Genomic DNA, 23,317 nt, shown 5'->3' with positions numbered 1-23,317 from the left:
CATTACCTTTTGAACTCTAAAACAAACAAAACAATTAATGTGCTTGTGTTGTAATTTATAGGAGTATTTTAAAAAAGAAGTCTACTCAAAGTTATTTCGAATTTTGATAATATCATATTGAAATATTGATATACTATTTCTGTGATATGATCAAACAGAGATGTTTTAGAGTGATACAAACCGAGTAATAAACTTTACAGAATTCAAAGTATACAGTAAGTTCACTTATAAAAAGCTAAATGGAAGACTGCTACCTTAGCTTAAAAAAGATGTCCAAAAATAATCCAATAAGAAGAGGTGCTTATTGCAGAGAGGGGTTGCTATTAACATAACATTTAAAGGGACAGTTCACCCAAAAATGAAAATTCTCTTATCATTTACTCACCCTCAGGCCGTCCCAGATGTGTATGACTTTTTTTATTCTACAGAACAAAAGTTTATCATGGTTTATATATGGTTTAATCCATATCTTCAGCAGCAATATAATAGGTGTGTGTGTGAGAAAAATATCAAGATTTAAGTCCTTTTTTACTCTAAATTCTCAATTTTCACTTATACATCTGAAAGTCACAAGTGGTGCCTGTTTAGTTTCACTTTCACATCTGAAAGTTAAAGTTAAAGTGTAGATTTAGTGTAAAAAAGGACTTAAATATCGCTGTTTTTCACCCACACCTATCATATCGCTTCTAGAGATATGGAGTCTTATGGATTACTTTTATGTTTCCTTTATGTGATTTTTGAAGATACAAAGGTCTGATAACCATTCACTTGCATTTTATGGACATACAAAGTTGAGATATTTTTCAAAGTTTTAATTTGTGTTCTGCTGAAGAACGAAAGTCATACGCATCTGAGATGGCACGAGGGTGAGTAAATGATGAGAGAAATTCAATTTTTGGTTGAACTATCCCTTTAAGTATATAACAAGCAAGGCACTCAATCTCCAATAGTATGCAAAATTATTGTAATGCCCTGACGATGGCAGTCAGTATGCCGATACGCTTAAATATTTTAATGCTTGTTGCCCAATAAAATAATCTTGCATACTATTAGAGATTGAGTGCCTTGCTTGTTTTCTAATTAAATTTAAGTTCACTTAATTTTGAGATTGTGAAAACTAACTGTAGCCGACATGAAATCTTTAAATACAGCAAGTTTAAATTCTATCCAATATAGTAAGACATGAAAATGTACCTCAGCAAATGGTAGAAATAACCCATATATAATATACCTGACCAAACCTACTCATGAGCTCTCAGAATGTCAAGCAAGTCACTTACCAATTCCTGGTGTAGGCATTGGTGGCGGGTCAGGAATGCTGGGAGGAGGAGAGGGGATGGGGTCTGGACGTGGAGGCGAAGGCGGAGCCTGCGATCGCTGCGAGCCAAAGAGATCGGCTAATGAGAGCTGTTTCTGTTTCATATTGTTGGAGATGGTGCGAGGGACATGGGTGGAAGATTCAGGGGGTAGAGGGGGTGGAGGTGGTGTCTCTTCCCATTGTTTCTAGAGCAGGAAGAACAGTCATAGAACATTGGAAAGAAAAATCCCAAATGAGATCTCACTGACATCTCAAAAGTTTCTTTAAGACAGAAATTAGGTCAAATGCAGACTTTTGCTTAAAGGGATAGTTCACTCAAAAATGATTTACTCACCCTCATGCCATCTGAGATGTGTATGACTTTTTTTCTTTCTTACATAGATGCCTCATTTGGCTTGTTTGAATACATCAACTGTGGTGCCATCTTGGAACGGTGAACAAGGAGGGCTTTTTGAATCAGTTTGAATGCAGTGAGTGAAAGGAGGTGATACCTCAGACTGAGCTACTTGCTTAGACCGCTGCATAAAATCATTTTGTGTAGAAAAGGTACCGTTGTCCAAACAAACAGCTGCTAATAAGGAATCTACATATGAATATCTATGCAGAGGAGGCTTACGCGCTTAGGTTTCGTGAGAGGCAGTTTGAACTCCTCCCCCATCAACATACAAATCTCAAACTGGCCGGAAGCAAACTTTTTTTATTATTGATCTTCTGTATTTCATACATGGAAGAATATCTCAGCTTTGCAGGTCCATACAATGCAGGTGAATGGTGGCCAGAACTTTGAAGGCCCAAAAAGCACAAAGACAGCATAAAAGTAATCCATCTGACTACAGTGGATAAATTCACATCTTCAGAAGCGATAAGATAGGTGTGGCTGAGAAATAGATCATTATTTAAGTCCTTTTTTACTATAAATGTCCACTTTCACATTCTTCTTCTGTTGTTTTTGCCTACTTGTATTCTTCCAGCATATTGCCACAAACTGTCAGGGAGGAGAATTTAAAGTAAAAAAGGACTTAAATATTGATCTATTTCTCAGTCACACCTATCATATCGCTTCTGAAGAAATGGATTTATCCACTGGAGTTGTATGGATTACTTTTATTCTGCCTTTATGTTCTTTTTGAGCTTCTGGGCAGCATTCACTTGAATGCTTTGAATGAACCAACAGAGGTTAGATATACTTCTAAAAATATTTGTTTGTGTTCAGTAAAAGAAAGAAAGTCATATACAACTGGAAGGGCATGAGGGTGAGTTAATGATGAGAGAATTTTCATTTTTTTGTGAACTATATCACCCAGGCAAATATCATGTACCTTCTGCTGAGAGACAGGTCCCTGAGCTTTGAGAATGGCCAGTGCCTCTTCTTTTGGATCATTCTTCTTTACAAAGTTCTTGGCCGGAACTCTATGAAGATCAAAGTCCACATTATTACCATTATTCAACACTAATCCAGCTACTTTAAAGTCTGGGAATCATTCCAAGTCATAAGGTCAAAGCAGCACATTTAGAGGTTGGATTAAAGTCAACATGAAATTGTATACTCAACCCATTTTATTTCCACAATGTGACATATTTTGAGAGAAACATGTCCATAATGTGGAGTAGTTCCAAATTAAACATACTTTGGATCACGAAAAGCAGCGTCATTATGACGGGAGGTTGGATGGGAGGGGCTGAAAAAAGATGGCTTGGTGACATCAGCCGATAAGAAAAGTCATTTAAGAGGCGGAGAATGTTATAACATTTTGATGTCAGATTGAGAACGCAAACATTTCTACTTTGGAATAACGTGCATTAATAATGAATCATTCAAATTAATAAAGAAATTAAATGATCAAAAATTATTGCAAAATAAAATGACCAACATGTATTAAAACAGTAAATATGGTCAATGTTGCTTTCAGGTTGACTTTAATATCAGGCCAGTTGTTTTAGGCTCACTTGACAGGTCTGAAGGATTTAGGTTCTGGAGCAGGCCGGCTCTGATACCGCTTGATAATCTCTCTAATGTTACTAGTAGGTTCTGGTTTAGGAGAGGTGGGTTCTGGATATTCTGGTTCAGGTTCTGTCATTTTAGGAGGTTCTGGGAGGGCTTTCACTGGGTGAAAACAAAAACAAAAGACAATTAACATGCTTGTTAACACGTTGTAATTTGAAAGATGACATTATGATAAGAAAAAATAAAATAAAAAGAAACAGATTTAAAGGAATAGTTTGGGGGCCTGGGTAGCTCAGCGAGTATTGACGCTGTCTACCGTGCTGAGTGACTCCAGCCAGGTCTCTTAAGCAACCAAATTGGCCCGGTTGGTAGGGAGGGTAGAGTCACATGGGGTAACCTCCTTGTGGTCACTATAATGTGTGGTTCTCGCTCTCGGTGGGGCGCATGGAGAGTTGTGCATGGATGCCTCGGAGAATAGCGTGGGCCTCCACATGCGCTACGTCTCCGTGGTAACGCGCTCAACAAGCCATGTGATAAGATGCACGGATTGATGGTCTCAGATGCAATGTCACTACGCCAACATGAGGACTTAGAATGCACTGGGAATCTGGCATTCCAAATTGGGGAGAAAATCACAACAAAAAAAGGGATAGTTTACCCAAAAATGAAAATTCTGCCAACATTTACCCCCCACCCTCATTTTGTTCCATACCAGAATGATTTTCTTTCTTCTGTGGAACACAAAAGGAGATGCTAGGCAGTATGTTAATGACATTTTCCACACAATTGTTGTACTAGTACCTAAACTAAAATAATTTCATCGTGGAACTATAACTGTTCCGATTAATTTCCAAATGTAATTTTTCAACCAGGAACACGAAACAAGAACTTTATATAAATAAGATTTGGGGTAAGCATATGACGCTGTTGAACTTGTGACAACAGCTGAGCCAACTCACTTCAAAACATAAACAATGGACGACTTCATTTGATTTTTATCCTTCTGTTTTATTAAGGAAAACGTCACATGGACAAGGTGTGCTGGGATTTGTAAGAGATGGAAAACAACAGGAGAGCGAGAGCAGAGAAGAGACAGCTTTAAAGCTACCTTCTTTTGAAGTCAACAGCATTTTAAACTATGAAAAGTTCCTTCAGTGGAAAACACCTTTTGTCTCAGATTCCATTCACATTCGTTTGGAAAAAAGATGCAATGAAAGTGAATGGTTACTGAGGCAGTTTGCCTTACAATTACTTTGGTGTTTCACAAAAGTCATACAGGTTTGGAACAACACTAGTTTGAGTGAATCGTGACAGAATTTCCATTGTGGCGTGAACTTTCCCTCAAACCAGAAAAAAAGGTTTAATAATATAAAGCAAAATAAGAAAAACTTCTGACCTTCAGTCTTGACTTGAGGAGGTGATTTGGGTTCAAACACTGGTGGAGAGGCGTAGATCAGTGGCTTAGCAACTTTTGGTGCAGGCTTTGGGCGTGCCTCTGATGTCCCTGTAGTGCAAAAATATTGTGAACATAAGTATCTATCTTATATGCAATTTTATTGATTATTTTAGTAATTTTAAGGGTTCTGATTTTACAGTGTTCACTAACCAATATTTTGAAAAAAATGTCTCTTTTCTTGAAAGGATCCTTGCACTTCTGGGGCCTTAAGATCCACCTCTTTCTCAGGCTGTACCTTAAAAAATAAACGAATTAAATTGTCAAAGTTTATGAATCATGCCTATAGTTAATGTGATAAACTTCAGTACCCATGGTTACTCTGCTAGAACACCTGTCAGCTTTAATGCACACCCACTAAAAATCACCTTGACACCAGTGTGTTAAAATTAATTGCAAAAATAGATATGAAAAGTGTCTGAAAGTGTCAGAATACTTTTTTGGGGCAACTTTAGGAAGGATTACAGAAGCACAGATGCTCTACCTCAGGGCTGGGGCCTTTGGAGGGGGCTCGAGGGCTTTTTTGGGGCTCTGAGGTCTGGTTCTCTCTGGCTGGGGGTGGCTGGGTTTGGATTTAGGTTTGGGTGAGGGTGAGCGTGCACGTGCACGTGGAGGAGAGCGGCGCCATTCCCGTGGTGATTGACTATGAGACTCTTTCTGACGTTTGTGCAACTCCTCCTGCTGCTGTTGCTGGGACAGTGTCTTCACCTGCATGGTCATCTGCTGAGACTGTACAGAGAGAGAGAGAAACATTTTATCTTGAAATAATTTTGATGTTATATACAATGGCCTTAAAAAAGTATTTGGTCACTTAAGCCATAATTGGGCATGTTTGACAACCACAGAAAGAGTCCAAATACCTATTGTATTAATTTTGAACAGAATATCTAATGTTTTATACTTAAAAACCTAACAAACTTCATTTTGTGAAATGTGAACATACCCTATTTGCTTTTTAAATAATAATGTCACTTGCTTTATTATGCATGCTTTATCAGTGCCATTCAAAAAGAATAAAAACGCACTCTTATCAAGATGCATTGGCCTTCTCCACCTCTAATAATCAAGGCCATGTGGGCGGGCCTTGACATAATAATAACCAATAATATCACAACAAGCTGTTGATTGACTCACCAGGAGCAAAGCCTGTTGATTGATAAAAGCCTGCTGCTGAGCAGCTGTTTGGTCTGTGTTGACAGCTGGTGTGGTCACAGGCATGGCTGGTGGAGCGGCAGACATAGCCGTTGGCATCATCATAGCTATGTCCAAAACAATCAGTAGGAAGGGATACGTTTTTAATAGATTATGCTACTAGAGAAGCCTTGAGAATAGGTAACATGGGCAGCAGGCATGCTTACGTGGCATGGGTTGCATCATGCTCATGGCTGCAGCATTGGGCATCATATTTGGCATCATCGGTGTGGCACCATAGCCAGCCATGACAGGATTGAATGGCATTCCTAATGCAAGTGGAGGAAATAAATAAATAAAATATATATTTTGGAATTACCGATGTATTTCAGATATATATTAGCAAGTCTGGTAACACCACAACACGAGTCAAAGCTTCTAAGGGGCCATTCACACGGAATGTGATCTTGCATTCAAAACACAGTATGACAGAGCGCAGTGGCAGGGAACAGAACACAGGTATCGAGATGTGCTTTTAAAACTTTAACTTTTTTTACCCTTGACACAGTATTTAAAAAATATGGTGTTCATGGCACAAGACGCTGAAAAACAGCGAGAAGTGTAGCAGTGTCAAAGACCTCAGTCTATAACATCTTTTCATTGTAAAATTGAGCAGATGTGATTGTGAACAGCACCTAAAACTGTCATATTAAAAATATAAAATAAAAAAAGTCAAATTAACCAAAATGCTGTATATGTATATATATATATATATATATATATATATATATATATATATATATATATATATATATATATATATATAAAGACTGATATATCGGCCACTCAACCAATTAACAGAAGTGGTCATTCCACCTAGTGTCAGTTTCAAACAAAATCGACAGCCTTGCCAATGGATGGTGCACATTTTCTGAATTTGGAGTAAATAGTATGTAAAATAAGTGTTTTTAATTCATACATTTTTTGTGCATTTTATATGCAATCAATTCTTCTTATTGTATATATCAGCATTATATCGCCATATTGTTCTTTACATATCTGTATCATCATTGGCCATCAAGAATCCACAACGGTCAACTAATCAAACAGATAAGCGCAAGACATAAAACTTTACCTGCTCCAGTGTACATGCTGGGCATCATCCCTCCTCCTCCTCTCATTCTACGATTCAGCATGGCCATTTGTTCAAAGTCCTAACAACATAAAACATCTATATCAATAAAAATGCATATAAAGACACTTCAGTTCAGCCCTCAATGATAAAAGACAATACATGTAAACCTGAGTTATTAAGAGGCAGTCTTATAAAATCTTTGCTGACTTAACTTATGGTTAACCCCAACATTTTTATTCTGTCATAACTTTCTTAACCTTGTCATTCCATATGGCTTTTTTTCTTCTGTGGAACACAAAAGCAGATGTTCCCAGCTAGCAAAAAGTCGTCTATTGGACGTTGAATAGACGTAAATCTTCAACCATGGATTCCATGATTCAACGGTGGATTGTATATATATTTTATTACGGAATATGTAAAAGTCTTTAAATTTATTTGAGATAATAATAAACATGGTTTGGTAGTTTGTTTTCTCCGTTGTTTTAGCATGTAGCCTATAACAATTATCCTAGCTGTCTTAGATTATCAGTTGAACATCTTAGATGATCAGTTGAAAACACATAGTCAAACAGTCCAGCCGAAACTACTTAGTTGAAATCACGTCGTAAACCAGTCCAAGGTGGACCGACTTATTTTCAACCATATTTCAACGTTGAAAGACGGTAATTGTTTACTGGGGTTAGGCCATTTGACAGTTAGATGAGTTTGGAACATTATTAGGGTGAGTAAATGATGACAGAATTTTAGTTTTTGGGTGAAATATACCTTTAAGTAAGGCATAACATACAGTCAGTCGGTCAATATCACAAGTTTAAAATAGCTATTAACTACTGTCAATTATACGGTTTAGTGGTAATTAATTATACAAAAATATTTAACCACAGAATGCAATGATTGACCAATCAGAATCAAGTATTTCAGAGAGGCCTGTAACAACATGCAGGTACAAGTGTGGAGCTGTGGCGCTCATGTGGGCAACGCGAGTTTGAACATAAAAAATATAGCAATGTATCTAGATTTGATGGAGAAATGTCAATAAAATAACAATATTTGTTAATTATTTGCAAAGAGATGCAGTTGGCAGAGCCCTAATATTAAATTAAATAATGGGTTCAATAGGGACTGAGAAACTGCACAACAACAACTCTGTGCTTGAACTAGACAGTACTGACCGGAGTACCCTGATCAAAAACAGGGTCAAAGAGGTCATCAACGTAAGCATCCATCTGTTGTCCTCGAGATCCTAAAACACAGATTGTTGCAGGAATTTCCTTTATAAAATCAGAATAAAAGTTAGGCATTTTATTTACTCTACAGGGAGAGTCAGTTTCAACCCTCAGACTGTTGCTTTCGTTCAATTTCATTTATTTGATTGTCCCTCTGCAAAGCCAGGTGAGACCAAAATGACTGTCTGTTTCTAGCAGCTCTTGGTAACGCATGGGCACTCACCCTGGGATGTAGAAATGGGTTTGTAGGTGTCCCATTGAGATGCCTCAAAGGAGGGGAGCCCTGGGGCATACATAGAGGGAGCAGGTGGTATAAAGTCATCAAGGTCTGTGGATATCATCCTGACACAAGAGAGCAAGAAAAAATTACAGGAAGTAATTACAGAAATGGGTTCACTTCCTTTGATTGAACTGTCAGCACAGAGACTAAAAGAGGCATACCTGTCCCTCATGCCACTGAAGAGGTAATCAGGTTGTGCAGGTGGGTGACCCAGGGGTACATCAGATTCCACTTCAGCCAAGAGATCCATGACAAAGTCACACCCAGCCAAATCGGTCCAGCCTTCCCAAGCCAGCAGAGACAAAGACCAGCCTCGTGTAGCTTCAGTCAGACCCCTGACACAAACAAATATGGCTTTACAAATTATTCAAAAACTTTGAGAGACAATCTATAAGGCATTATGCACTGTCAGCCAGTGGCTATCTAAAAGAAACCCCAACATAGTGATCAGGGACATGTATCAATCTGCAGTGATTTATTTTGCATTAATGACTGTCTGACTTTCTAAATAAATAAAAACATGGACATTAAATATTGACTGGATTTGATTTTAAATTATTGTATTATGTGAAAAGTAAGGTAATACATTCACCAATTACAACAATAACAAAAATACATATTTGAGCAGTTTACCTGTATCTAAGTATCCAGGAGCCCAGTTGCTCCCCTGTTGACCAGGACTCCACCTCCACAGTTAACCTCTCCTCTGAGAGAAAACAAAATAATCAACATGAATAAGTTCAATGTTTTCTTCTTCTGACACATAGCATCGAAAATCCTTGATATCACTTATTCCCTTGAACAGTAATAAAAGTATATCACAAGAGGGTATGTCATCGAGTATCCTGCTCTAACCTGGGCATCTGAAGGATGCTTAAACCATTTCAGTGATAAGACGAAATTTGCCATTCTCACCATTGAATGTGTTAACCTCCACCACCATCTTTCCTATTCTCTGATTGGCTGTCCACTCGAGCTGAGTTGGAGGGTGCTGCCTACAGGCAGGTGATGGAAGCTGGAGGGATGTGAGCAGCTTGTGCTGGCACAGAGAGCGGTACTCCCCTGGACCTCGATCTGAAACATGCCTGACAAACAATAAAATAGTAACAGTGAGATTTATCATGAGCAATAAGGATTTTGACTTCCTAATTCCGTCCTACATTACTTCAATATTTCCAATGTTTCTTACTTCCGTAACAAATCTGTCTAAATTATTTAAAGGAATAGTTCACCCAAAGATGAAAACTGTCCGTCCACTTTTATGTGCACTGTGTCAGGCTTAATGTTATTAACAGTATATTAATATACATCTAACCCTGCATAAGATGAATTAAGAGATACAATGGAGGGGAAGATTTTCAGTGGATAACAACTTTAATTTTGCTCTGTTCCACACACAAGGCTATTGTATGACTTCAGAGGACATGGAACATACGTAGCACACAAGTCGCTTATATATAACTTTTGTGGTGCTTCTTTTTGGTCATTTTGGAGTTCAAAAGCCCTAGTCACAATTCACTTATAATATTTGGAAAAGACTGGCCAGTACATTCTTCAACATTCTCATTCTTTTGTGTTCCATGGAAGAAAGAAAGACATATAGGTCTGGTACATCATGAGGGTGAGTAAATGACAGAATCTTTATTTCTGGGTGAACTATCCCTTTAAGAAATGTTACAATCAATGGCAATATTATATCAGTACAACAGGGATTTGAGTTAATAATCTCCCCTTTAATCAACCTTTCTTGTGCTAAAGACCACCTCTTATTATATTATTATAATAGATGTACTTGAGCAGAGGTTTCTCCAGGGCAGGAGAGGGTGTGAAGGCACTCAGACAGCAGGCCAGAAGCAACCAGCCTCGCAGGGCACTCTCCTTTCTCTCCCCGTCCCAAGTGTGGTAGACCAACTGGGCTAGAATCTCATCTTTGATGTTGGGCCGAGTCTGGCTCTTCTCCACAATGTAGTTGCCCAACATCTGCTCTTGCCATCCTGTCAGATCTGATTCTCCAGTGAAACGCATGATCTAAAGTAGAGGGAAGCCAATAAAGAGTTCATTTCCAATGCTTCATAAATAAATTCCAGTTAATACTAATATACAATGAATTACAAAAGTTAAAAGATTTATGTGGATTTTTTTTGTAGTACAAGATCAATCTAAAATACACTATATGGCCATAAGTATGTGAACACCTCTATACAGTGCATCTGGAAAGTATTCACAGCACTTCACTTTTTCCACATTTTGTTATGTTACAGCCTTATTCCAAAATGAATTAAATTCATTATTTTCCTCAAAATTCTACAAACAATACCCCATAATGACAACATGAAAGAAGTTTGTTTGAAATCTTTGCAAATTTATTACAAATAAAAAAATGGAAAAAAAATCACATGTATATAAGTATTCACAGCCTTTGCTCAATACTTTGTTGAAGCACATTTGGCACCAATTACAGCCTCAAGTCTTTTTGAGTATGATGCTACAAGCATTCTTCTTTGCAGGACCTCTCAAGCTCCATCAGGTTGGATGGGGAGTGTCGGTGCACAGCCATTTTCAGATCTCTCTAGATATGTCAATCGGATTCAAGTCTGGGATCTGGCGGGGCCACTCAAGGACATTCACAGAGTTGTCCCATAGCCACTCCTTTGTTATCTTGGCTGTGTGCTTAGGTTCGTTGTCTTGTTTGAAGATGAACCTTCGCCCCAGTCTGAGGTCCAGAGTGCTCTGGAGCAGGTTTTCATCAAGGATGTCTCTGTACATTGCTGCATTCATCTTTCCCTCGATCCTGACTAGTCTCTCAGTTCCTGCCGCTGAAAAACATCCCCACAGCATGATGCTGCCATCACCATGCTTCACTGTAGGGATGGTATTGGCCAGGTGTGAGTGGTGCCTGGTTTCCTCCAGACATGACACTTGCCATTCAGGCCAAAGAGTTCTTTGTTTCATCAGATCAGAGAATTTTGTTCTCATGGTCTGAGAGTCTTTCAGGTCGTTTTTTATTATTAATACATTTGCAAAATTCATATTGTCATTATGGGGTATTGTTAGTAGAATCTTTTGGAAAATAATGAATTTAATCAATTTTGGAATAAGGCTGTAACATAAAATGTGGAAAAAGTGAAGCGCTGTGAATACTTTCCGGATGCACTCTATGTGCTTGTTGAAACTTTTTTCAAATTATAGGCATAAATCCCTTCCTTTGCTGCTCTTAAAGCTTCCACTCTCATGGGAAATTTTTCCACTAGATGTTGGAACATGGATGCAAGGATTTGCTCCTATTCAGAGACAAGAGCATCAGTAAGGTCAGACACTGATGTTGGATGATTGGCTCTGGCTCGCAGTCTGCATTTCAATTAATCCCAAAGGTGTTTATAGAGGTTCAGGTCTGGGCTTTGTGCAGGCCAGTAAAGTTCTTCCACACCAGAAACAGTAAATAAAAAATGTCTGCATACTTTTGGCCATGTAGTGCACTCGGGTTACTAAATGGGTTCAAACTGATTTAATAAAAACATCAAATAGAACCAAAAAGTGAATAAACATTATATATCTCACTGACCAATTTGTAGATTTCTAGAGCAGTACGGGCATCCTCAGGGTCAAGAGAAGTCAGGGGCTTCTGTAGCGGGTATCCATGCGGTTGGCACCATCCATCCTAAAGGGGAGATAACAGAAAACTTTGGTGTAGCAGAACTGAAATGAAACAGATTCACTTGTTTTAAAAATAAACTATATATGAAGCAAAAGGCCAAAGTACTAGAAAAGTTTTTTTAGAATGTTTAATATACTATATAAAATATTATAAAAAAATAATGTATTATTATTTCCCAAAGTTCTAAGTAGAAAATACAACATATTAATATTAACATCATACCTTTAATACTGTGTTAGCATATTGAGAGAAAGGATGGCTGTCAATATTTTGGGGGAGTGACAGGTTGTGTTCTGCTTTGACTTGTGGCAGAGCTACTTCTGTTACCCCTGATCCTTGAGGTTGCCCTGAAAGGCATCACAGGAAAATATAGATAAACAGAGAACAGCATACAAATATTGCTTGTATTTACTCATGCCGATGAGCACTTGTGCTATCAGGTGACATGGATCTCACCTGTTGCACTGCGTAATCTGGCTGACAGTTCTGCCGGGATCTCCAATATACCCACATCCTTTAGGAGAGATATAATATTGTGTTAATTTTTTAGATGTGATAGTCAAAATTTATATTAAAAAATGAACACAACAAAGCAAAATATTAAACAAAAGAAAACAAACAAAACACAGCAAAGCACAGCAAAAACTTAAATGAAACCAAACAAAACAATACAATCAAAACATAGGAAAGCAAAAAATTTAACAAAACCAAAAGAAACAAAACAATCAAAACACATCAAAGCAAAACATTTAATGAAACAAAACAATCAAAACAAAGCAAAAAATTAAAGAAACCAAACAAAACAATACAATCAAAACAAAGGAAAGCAAAACATTAAACAAAACCAAACAAAAAAACAATAAAAACAAAACACAAAGCAAAAAAAATTACGAAACAAGACAATCAAAACAAACCAAAGCAAAAAATTAAACAAAGCCAAACGAAACAAAACAATCAAAACACAGCAAATCAAAAAATTCAACAAAACCAAACGAAAAACAAAAACCAGGGCAAACAAACAAACAAATAATCAAAACAAAAAACCAGGGCAAACAAACAAACAAATAATCAAAACAAAAAACCAGAGCAAAACGAAAAAACAGCTGAACAGAACAAAACTAAATACAAAAAGATCAACAGAAAACATTAATAGGAATAATGCATCTCACCATCTCTGAAGAGGTAGATGTAGGTTTTGCAACGTGCTTCACTCTGGTTTTGTCAGTATGTTCCTGATCAAATGAAAATACAAACAAAATCTAACATCATAAAAAGTTTTACATTAAATTTAACAAAAATGCCCATTGTCCGTATATTTTGACTATTTTATCCTCTCTTGAGTGAACAATGAAAAATGTATTTTGCATGACTATCTCAATCAGTTATTCTATTACCTGTCCACGGCATTGCACGAAAGGTAAACAGACCTATTCTTAGCTGCTAGGCAGCTTTTATATCCCAGAAAGAGCCTCCTTTGAGATGCTCCTCCCTAAACATAAGAATTACTAAAATATATATATGAGTCACCAAACCAATCTCTTATCTTTTATCTTCTCATTGTGTTTGATTGGTGTTCCTCACTTTGTGTTTGTGTATAACGGTTGCTATAAGTACATTTTAACAACAAGAAGACAGGTTATAACGGTTGCTATAAGTACATTATTGCTATAAGAAGACAGGCCTGACACTGGCCTTACACTTTTCTACATATTGTTAGAAGAAAAAAACTATTGGTGTGTTCTGGAGTGCACCATCTCATGCTTCTTTATGTTGCACACTGAACATTTTTTTTTATATCTTAAACACTTTAACTCCTACTGGAGAAGTAAAAACAAACAAAAATGAACCAAATAAAGCTGTTTAACTTATTCAGTGCAGTTTAAATTCAACATCACATTTCAAACCAGTCTCACTTAACACTTAAACAACTCATACAAATGACTACAAAGTAATTTGACAGCACAGTACATGACAGCACAAGAGGACATAGTCTAAACTGGTGGCTGTGGCTCAGGTGGTAAAGCGGGTTGTCCACTAATCGCAGGGTTAGCGGTTCGATTTCTGGCCCACACGACTCCACATGCTGAAGTGTCCTTGTGCAAGACACTGAACCCCAAGTTGCTCCCAATGGAAGGCTAGTGGCTTGCATGGCAGCTCTGCTGTCATTGGTGTGTGAGTGTGTGTTAATGGGTGAATGAGATGCAGTGTAAAGTGCTTTGAATACCGCTAAGTTTAAAAAGGTGCTATATAAGTGCAGACCATTTAAATTACATTAAACAATGACAGGTAATAAGGAAACAAGCCAGAGAACCAAAAGGTTTATGCATAAATACTTGAAATTAATTTAGTAGACAAGTATAATTTGTGTTGGAGCAGATAGTGAATGAAAAGCAGCTGACAAGTGTCCAGCATACATGGGAACACCTTAAAAAAACATCTCAAGTGAATGTTTTTTTACCTCATGAAGTTGGTGATCTCTACATATTTTCCATTCATCATTGGTGTTATTTAATGGTTTTGATAACTTATTATACTAAAATGCAGAAAATAGTGCCAGTAAACAATGAATAGGTGTGTCTTAACCTTTTACTGGTAGGCTACAGATCCAGAACCTTTTTAGATCTAATTAAAAATAAATAAAGCTTTATGCAATGTGTCAGATTATGTATATAAGTCCTAATTTACTGAAGTCAACTCTTGGTCATCTGCTTCCTCTGAATACCTTCTATATAATGAATCTATTCTGTTTGCTATCTGTCATGTCTTATATGGATAAATATTAAACACTACCTATCTCACAGTCTGTATGGAAAGCACTCTTAACAGCAAAATAAATAAACGTATTATCTCGTAAAATGACAGGGAGTTTGGTATCAAAGCAGAAGAGAAATGTTGACAGGTGCATAAAGGTGGGTCTTTGCATGAATATGAGAAAGAGAGGGAGAGTGACACAATCGAGATGGGATCAAAGATCAAAGATCCGGAGTGGTGGTGGCATAGTGGCTAAAGCACAGGTCTGTTAATCAGCAAGGTTAATCAGCAAGGTTGCTGGTTCGAACCCCACGGCCACCACCATTGTGTCCTTGAGCAAGGCACTTAACTCCAGGTTGCTCCAGGGGGATTGTCCCTGTAATAAGTGCACTGTAAGTCGCTTTGGATAAAAGCGTCTGCCAAATGCATAAATGTAAATCAAAGATGAAAAGGCAGGTAAGAAGGTAGAGTTCACCTCACCACCTGTGAATGTAATATTTGTACATTTGTACACACTGTTAAACTACCCATGATGCACCAGAGAGACAAAACATGCTACATGAATAAGAGTATATTAATAACCATGGTAATTATTGTTAAAATGTTAATAATGGCCAGGGTTCAACAATAAGGATTTTATCTCTGCTGGCAGAAAACTGATTTTACATGTGTCAAAGAGAAATATATTTGTCATCAAACACTGTTTTCTTCACCACAAACAAAAAACAAAAAAACAAAAAACATATTGGAACAATTTATAATATCTATAGTTCAGAGTTCGTTTTTAAGCAATAGTTTATGATTTTCAAAGTATTCCAACTGATGCTCCCAAAAACATTATTGCAATTTCAACACAACCTCATCTATGTTTGCCAGCCTGATGGCAAATAATCTTGGTGATTATAATTCACAACAACAATCTTGAACACATTACAGACAACTACATGTTTAAATGTTTAAGGCATTAAAACACATTTATATAATTAGCAAATTTTGAGTGACAACTAATAGCAACTGGTCCAAAACTCCATCACATCATTATTGTTGAGCCCTGTTGTGTATTATCAATTTATACAAAAAGTTAAAATAAGTGTGACAATAACTTTAATTGGGGAAAAAGTTCTTATAAATAAAAACTCAGTTCAATTCCAATGTATGATCCTGCGTTGTTTTCCTACAGAGATCATCTTATCACATTATAATAATTTAAGAGTGCCATTTTAAGAGCAATAAATTGAATAACACAATCTCATAAATTCACTCTGTACACAAATGTGTCCAAAGTCCTTCCAGAGTGGAAAATATATTCATAGACTCATAGCTTATGATGTACAGTGCATCTGGAAAGTATTCACAGCGCTTCACTTTCTCCACATTCTGTTATGTTACAGCTTTATTACAAAATGTATTAAATTCATTCTTTTCCTCAAAATTCTTCAAACAATACCCAATAATGACAACATGAAAGAAGTTTGTTTGAAATCTTTGCAAATTTATTACAAATAAAAAAACGAAAAAAAAAATCCCATGTACATAAGTATTCACAGCCTTTGCCATGACACTCAAAATTGAGCTCAGGTGCATCCTGTTTCCACTGATCATCCTTGAGATGTTTCTACAACTTGATGTGAGTCCACCTGTGGTAAATTCAGTCGATTGGACATCATTTGGAAAGGCACACACCTGTCTATATAAGGTCCCACAGTTAACAGTGCATGTCAGAGCACATACCAAGCCATAAAGTCTAAGGAATTGTCTGTAGACCTCCGAGACAGGATTGTATCGAGGCACAGATCTGGGGAAGGGTACAGAAAAATGTCTGCAGCATTGAAGGTCCCAATGAGCACAGTGGCCTCCATCATCCGTAAATGGAAGAAGTTTGGAACCACCAGAGCTCTTCCTAGAGCTTGCTGCTCGGCCAAACTGAGCGATCGGGGCAGAAGGGCCTTAGTCAGGGAGGTGACCAAGAACCTGATGGTCACTCTGACAGAGCTCCAGCATTTCTCTGTGGAGAGATGAGAACCTTCCAGAAGAACAACCATCTCTGCAGCACTCCACCAATCAGGCCTGTATGGTAGAGTGGCCAGACGGAAGCCACTCCTCAGTAAAAGGCACATGACAGCCCGCCTGGAGTTTGCCAAAAGGCATCTGAAGGACTCTCAGACCATGAGAACAAAATGATCTGGTCTGATGAAACAAAGAACTCTTTGGCCTGAATGACAAGCGTCATGTCTGGAGGAAACCAGGCACAGCTCATCACCTGGCCAATAACATCCCTACAGTGAAGCATGGTGATGGCAGCATCATGCTGTGGGGATGTTTTTCAGCGGCAGGAACTGAGAGACTAGTCAGGATCGAGGGAAAGATGAATGCAGCAATGTACAGAGACATCCTTGATGAAAACCTGCTCCAGAGCACTCTGGACCTCAGACTAGGGCGAAGGTTCATCTTCAAACAAGACAACGACCCTAAGCACACAGCCAAGATAACAAAGGAGTGGCTACGGGACAACTATGCGAATGTCCTTGAGTGGCCCAGCCAGAGCCCAGACTTGAACCCGATTGAACATCTCTGGAGAGATCTGAAAATGGCTGTGCACCGACACTCCCCATCCAACCTGATGGAGCTTGAGAGGTCCTGCAAAGAAGAATGGGAGACACTGCCCAAAAATAGGTGTGCCAAACTTGTAGCATCATACTCAATGTGCCAAATGTGCTTCAACGAAGTATTGAGCAAAGGCTGTGAATACTTATATACATGTGATTTTTTTAGTTTTTTAATTTTAAACAAACTTCTTTCAAGTTGTCATTATGGGGTATTGTTTGTAGAATTTTGAGGAAAAAAATGAATTTAATCCATTTTGGAATAAGACTGTAACATAACAAAATGTGGAAAAAGTGAAGCGCTGTGAATACTTTCCGGATGCACAGTAAGTTTAAACTCTGACCTAACATGTAATAGCACGTGACAGGAAGACCGGAAGCAAATAATATACAGAGGATCAAAACATAATATGGACACTTAAGCCAAACTTTAAACTATAACCATCATTGCAAAAACAAAAACCTATCATTTCTATCATTTGTTTGCCAATGCCACCTGATTAGATATTATGTTTTTTTTATTTTATTCATTGACATAAGTGTCCAAATACTTTTTGGATCACTGTATGATTAATATAATAAGTAATGCTGGTGAGATGGGACAAGTGGGGCAGGAATTTAGTGCATCATATTAGTAAAATGGTCTTGGTTGCCTTCCAATGGGCCATAAGGAAACAGATTTAGTGATGTCATGTGCATGTGTTTTATAGGAGCAAATGAAGCCACGGAGAAGCCATAAACACACAGGGAGAGGAAAAGACTCATTGAAATAAAGACTCCTACCCTCCGATGAAGTCTCTTGACGATGTCATGGGTGATCATTATAGTTGCCCAGAATTGAGTGAAGGACTGCTTCAGTCTATTACAGTACTTCCTGTAACAGAGAGAGGGCACTGTTCTTTCACATTCAGAACCATTTTAGCCTATACATCAGGATACTTCTCTTCAAGCCTATCAAATTGGAAATCTCCACACATACCTAGCCTGTTGGCCCCTGATATGGGTCAGGATGACGATAGCCTTCTGTTTAAAGAAACGGAAGTTGCATGACAAATGATGCCACGAATATTCCTTTGGATGGTGACTGCTGCCCATGTTTGGGTACTGCTCCATTTTTACTCTATCCTCTGGAGGAGAGTCTCTTTTAAAACCACCTGTGTGTTTATATATCAAAAGTGTGCATTTAGAAGAGGGTTGCAAGAAAATAAGCTCAGGCTAAGGCAACAAGTTCATATGTACCTTTGTGAGTCCTAGATGCTGCTGGCCTTTGTCTGCTCCAGTAGAGTCCGATAAAGCCACTACCTGTTCTTTACAGGACAGGTGTAAAGGTCTCTGGGCTAGTAACACGCCATACCTGAAATTTAGACAGCGGTTAAAAATGTAGTTAAAACGGGACATTAATCACAAAGGAGATTATAAGAAGGAAGATAAATTATTTGATTTATTTCTGTCAGTTTGGATTTATGCTGCTATACCATATTCACAGAATAAGCCAAATGCCTAGACAATTTTATTCGAAATCTGCAAGTTCGATCTGCCACAATGCTAGACTGTTGTGGGTGCTTACCAGGCCATTGCTAAGATGTTCTGAATGGTTTTTCATGTTGCTATGGAGCCACTAAGGCATTTTGGGTGGTTGCTAGGGCGTTGCTAAGGTGTTCTGGATGGTTGCTTACTGCCCAAGTCAAAAGAGCCCCAAGCATCTATGATATTCTGCTCCCAAGATATGGCTTGGGTCCCTCCTTCATTGTAAATCTATGGGATTTTTTGATCATAGGTTGATAATTTTGAAAAGTAATACCACAGCTCTCCATAAACATACTGAAGGGGATGTGAACAGGAAATCCCTCTTTCGAATGTGAATGGTCTCCAGTATCCCTCCATGTCTTAGCTATGTGGTTATATATAGTCAACATGCCTGGAAATTGAAACCACAAACTGAGGTCCACCAAAACATCTGTGCATGCTAACAGCCCACCAAGCATAGACAGTCATAAACAGAACAAAAAAAGATATAATTTTAAATGTGTTGTATTAGCTAGATACCACACGCTTTTGTTTAAAGGGATAGTTCACCCTCTCATCGTTTACTCACCCTCAGGCCATCCCAGGTGTGTGCATTTATGTTTTCTGCACAAAACAAGGTATTTTGAGAAAGTGATTTTTAAGAAGAATATCTCATCTCTATAAGTCCATAAAATGCAAATAAATTGTGGTTACAACTTTGAAGCTCCAAAAAGCATATAAAGGCTGCATAAAATTAATCCATAAGATTGCAGCTGTTAAATCCATGTTTTCTGAAGTGATATATTTAAGTCATTTTTACTATAAAGCTCCACTTTCACTTTCACATTCTTCTTTTGTTTTTTGGCTGTTCCCATTCATCATACATATTGCCACCTACTGATATGGGCTGGTCAAAGGTTGAGATTTATGATAAAAAATGACTTAAATATTGATCCATTTCCCCCACACCTATCATACCATCTCTGAAGGTTTAACCACTAAATTACTTTTATGCTGCCTTTATGTGTTTTTTGTGCTCATTGGAGCACTTTGTAACATGCTGTGAGCAAATAGCTTTTATTGTGTCTTTTTTATTGAAGCAAAAATTGTATCCAACACCTATATAATGCATGTGAAAAACTAACTGCCCTCTTAAACTTCATAGCTTGCTGTGCCACCTTTAGCAGCAACAACTGCAACCAAACACTTCCAATAACTAGAGACCAGTCTTTCACAACACTGTGGTGGAATTTTGGCCCACTCTTCTTTGCAGAACTGCTTTAGTTCAGCCACATTGGGGGGGGTTTCGAGCATGAACTGCCCGTTTAAGATCCTGCCACAGCATCTCGATTGGGTTCAAGTCAGGATTTGGACTAGGCCACTCCAAAACATTAATTTAGCTTCATTTGAGCCATTCAGAGGTGGACTTACTCCTATGCTTTGGATCATTGTCTTGCTGCATAATCCAGTTGCGCTTGAGCTTCACTCACAGACTGATGATCGGATGTTCTCCTTTAGGATTTTCTGGTAGAGAGCAGAATTCATGTTTCCCTCAATTATTGCAAGTCGCCCTGGCCCTGATGCAGCAAAGCATCCCCACACCATCACACTACCACCACCATGCTTGACCGTAGATATGATGTTCTTGTTGTGGAATTCTGTGTTTGATTTATGCCAGATGTAACAGGACCCCTGTCATTCAGACAGTTCGACATATGACTAATCAGTCCACAGAACATTCTCCAAAAATGTTTGAGGATCATCAAGGTGTGTTTTGGCAAAATTCAGATGAGCCTTAAAATCTCGGTTAGCAGTGGTTTTCGCCTCACCACTTCTCCATGGATGCAGTTTTTGGCAGGTGTCTTTCTAAAAGTGGAGTCATGAACAAGTGACCTTTATTGATGTGAGAGAGGCCTGCAGTTTCTTGGATGTTGTACTTGGCTTTTTTGTGACTTCTAGGACATCCTAGAAGTCACAAAAAGCCAAGTATCATATATATATATATATATATATATATATATCCAAATGGCAGTAACATCACACTGGTTTGTCTATTTAGAATATTGTAGAATAAATAAATATGACATTTATTGACCTCTCCAAATGGGTGAGGAGATCTATAAGTGACTGTTAAAAGTGAGCAGCTACTGTTGAAATCTTGTTTCGATGGACTCTTCTAAGCTCTTTCTGCTGAATATAATTCTCCCGAACCTTTCGGAAGAGACCTGATACTATCTAAATAGACAGCAAACATGTCCCTATTACTTATCAAATCAAATCACTTTATAGTCACTCAAGCATATACACAAGTGCAACAGTGGGTGAAAGACTTGGGTGCAGTTCCGAGCAACATAGCAGTCATGACAGTGATAAGACAAATACCAATTTACAATAACCATCAGGTATTCATTGTCACAGGTATTCGTTACCAAACATTAGTCCTTTAAAACTTAATGAGTTATAAATGATATCTGCCGATAGAAACTCTTAGTGTTTGGGTGTGTAGACAGTCTCATGAATATATAATACTCGACACATTATTGTATTTCTTTGCTATCTTAATACAATTTAAGACTGATGACAAGTTGAGTTTTGTTTACCTGTAACCTGCTGCGAGCAAAAAGCTCAAATACATCTGGCTGAAACTGGTTGTGATTTATAATTAGAAAGTTGTGCATCTGGTGAGAGAAAACATTATAGCTGTCAAACAGCCATGAAAGAAAATGTTTACTGTGGTCATGAATAAGTAATTTTGTGAATACTCAGATGAGGCTTAGCCACTTGCCTGGGACATGACAGCCCCGGCATAGTGATATATTGTGAACACTGGGAGAGGAATTTTGGGCTTTGTGTAGTAGGGGCTGTTGCCATGGTGCTAGTGACACTTCTGCAAGGATGTGTGGTCTGTAGCCTAAAACAGTGAAAAAAGAGAGAGGACCAAAGAAAAGAGTAGGTGGACAAAGAAGGCCCATAAATGCATTGTAGAAAAGACACATTTGCATTTAAAACAACACTGGGTCATTTAAGTTGAAACTTTATTATTTTCAAACACAACACAACTTAACTTTTTTTTAAAGGGGTACATTTTCATTAGATTTTTTCCTTCAGTTCCATTTATAATTTTAGACAATATTTTGTGCCAAAAGCAAAACAATTAGGTTGTCAAAAAAGGTCAAAATGTATTCAGTTGTAAACTTTTTTCCTAGGTAACAGCAGTGGAAATGTTTCAAAGATTTTTTTGCAACCGAGACATTAAGGTATGTGGCTGGACAGAAACTGACTTTCAACCATAAACCTACCCTGAGAGATATTCACTGGAGGAAAAAGTGTGATTACTAGGCTCGGTCTCCCCTGAGGATATGCAGCTGATTTAAGCACGTTTTGGGTTACAGTCTGTTTTCATAGAAAAATTATCTCAAAACATCAAGGAAACTTTGATTCCTCTTGATAAAATTTTGATTAAGTTCTGTGGTTTGAAGCTGTAATGTGTGGTTACTTGAGGCAGGCAGGTCTGGTCATCCAGGATACAAAGGATTCCATACGGCCATGTTGAGATGAGATCCAGACATCCATGAGAGTCTTCCAGTGCTATTAGAAACCACTGGATTTGTTCTGCACTGTATTCCTCCTAACACAAAAACAACCACTAAGACAGTTTAGGGCCCTAGGGTTTTGGGGGCCCTAAACAAAATAGTGTATCGGGCCCTACGGGTTTCTGAACCTAGCATGATATGCACGAAGCACGAATCATGCCCACAATGATGGGATGATCCAGCACAAATTAAGCCCTACAGTACAACAAAACATGATACCCCCCCCATTGCCTATTAATAGAATATGTTTGCAGTAGATTAAAGAAAAAGCCATTGTTTTAGGGAACACAATTATCTATTTAAAAATATATTAAAAAAGATTTATATCTAGATAAAGCAGATTTAACAAAGTGCAAAGAACAACAGGCTATAAATCAAATTCTTAAGTCCAAATACAAAAGTGCAATAAAAGTACAATAAATGAATAAACTCTTAACAAGATAAACTATAATACAAAAGTGCAATAAAAGTACAGCAAGAGATAAAAACTCCATAGCCCAATATGGCTCTTCACAGCCAGAACAATGGCCTAGACTTCAGTCAGAACCATGGGTTGTGGCTGGACCTCAGAACTTCTGCTTCCTTGTCTTTCTAGAGGCAAAGTCATCTATAAATGCATCATAACGCATTTGGTTGCCAACTTCTTGGTTGATGCTAATAATAGCCAGTCCACTTAGGCGCTCCATGGAGCCATGGATGACCTCAGGTAAGCGATGCGACA

The 23,317-nt window shown here is 37.9% G+C and overlaps 1 protein-coding gene across 1 annotated transcript in view; it reads right to left on the bottom strand.

Moving 5' to 3' along the window:
* The window catches only part of LOC127633155 (unconventional myosin-XVB-like), a 30,608-nt gene extending 7,784 nt beyond the window's left edge, over nucleotides 1–22,824 (bottom strand). Inside the window, 30 exon segments of the mRNA XM_052112038.1 lie at nucleotides 1,277–1,503; nucleotides 2,638–2,728; nucleotides 3,266–3,422; nucleotides 4,660–4,767; nucleotides 4,857–4,954; nucleotides 5,201–5,445; nucleotides 5,851–5,915; nucleotides 6,054–6,194; nucleotides 6,968–7,061; nucleotides 8,155–8,225; nucleotides 8,432–8,550; nucleotides 8,650–8,823; nucleotides 9,122–9,194; nucleotides 9,404–9,573; nucleotides 10,281–10,516; nucleotides 12,051–12,146; nucleotides 12,366–12,490; nucleotides 12,600–12,657; nucleotides 13,313–13,375; nucleotides 18,281–18,371; nucleotides 18,477–18,543; nucleotides 18,546–18,651; nucleotides 18,737–18,853; nucleotides 19,306–19,352; nucleotides 19,355–19,398; nucleotides 21,099–21,238; nucleotides 21,604–21,681; nucleotides 21,789–21,914; nucleotides 22,500–22,631; nucleotides 22,816–22,824. Coding sequence (XP_051967998.1) covers nucleotides 1,277–1,503; nucleotides 2,638–2,728; nucleotides 3,266–3,422; nucleotides 4,660–4,767; nucleotides 4,857–4,954; nucleotides 5,201–5,445; nucleotides 5,851–5,915; nucleotides 6,054–6,194; nucleotides 6,968–7,061; nucleotides 8,155–8,225; nucleotides 8,432–8,550; nucleotides 8,650–8,823; nucleotides 9,122–9,194; nucleotides 9,404–9,573; nucleotides 10,281–10,516; nucleotides 12,051–12,146; nucleotides 12,366–12,490; nucleotides 12,600–12,657; nucleotides 13,313–13,375; nucleotides 18,281–18,371; nucleotides 18,477–18,543; nucleotides 18,546–18,651; nucleotides 18,737–18,853; nucleotides 19,306–19,352; nucleotides 19,355–19,398; nucleotides 21,099–21,238; nucleotides 21,604–21,681; nucleotides 21,789–21,914; nucleotides 22,500–22,631; nucleotides 22,816–22,824 — 3,368 coding nt within the window.
* Between the last annotated feature and the right edge of the window lie 493 nt (nucleotides 22,825–23,317).

The sequence above is a fragment of the Xyrauchen texanus genome, chromosome 40 (genome assembly GCF_025860055.1).
Source record: "Xyrauchen texanus isolate HMW12.3.18 chromosome 40, RBS_HiC_50CHRs, whole genome shotgun sequence".
NCBI classification, from domain to species: domain Eukaryota; kingdom Metazoa; phylum Chordata; class Actinopteri; order Cypriniformes; family Catostomidae; genus Xyrauchen; species Xyrauchen texanus.
The sequence above is the reverse complement of the archived record's forward strand: the minus strand, read 5'-3'. Positions and strand labels throughout refer to the sequence as shown.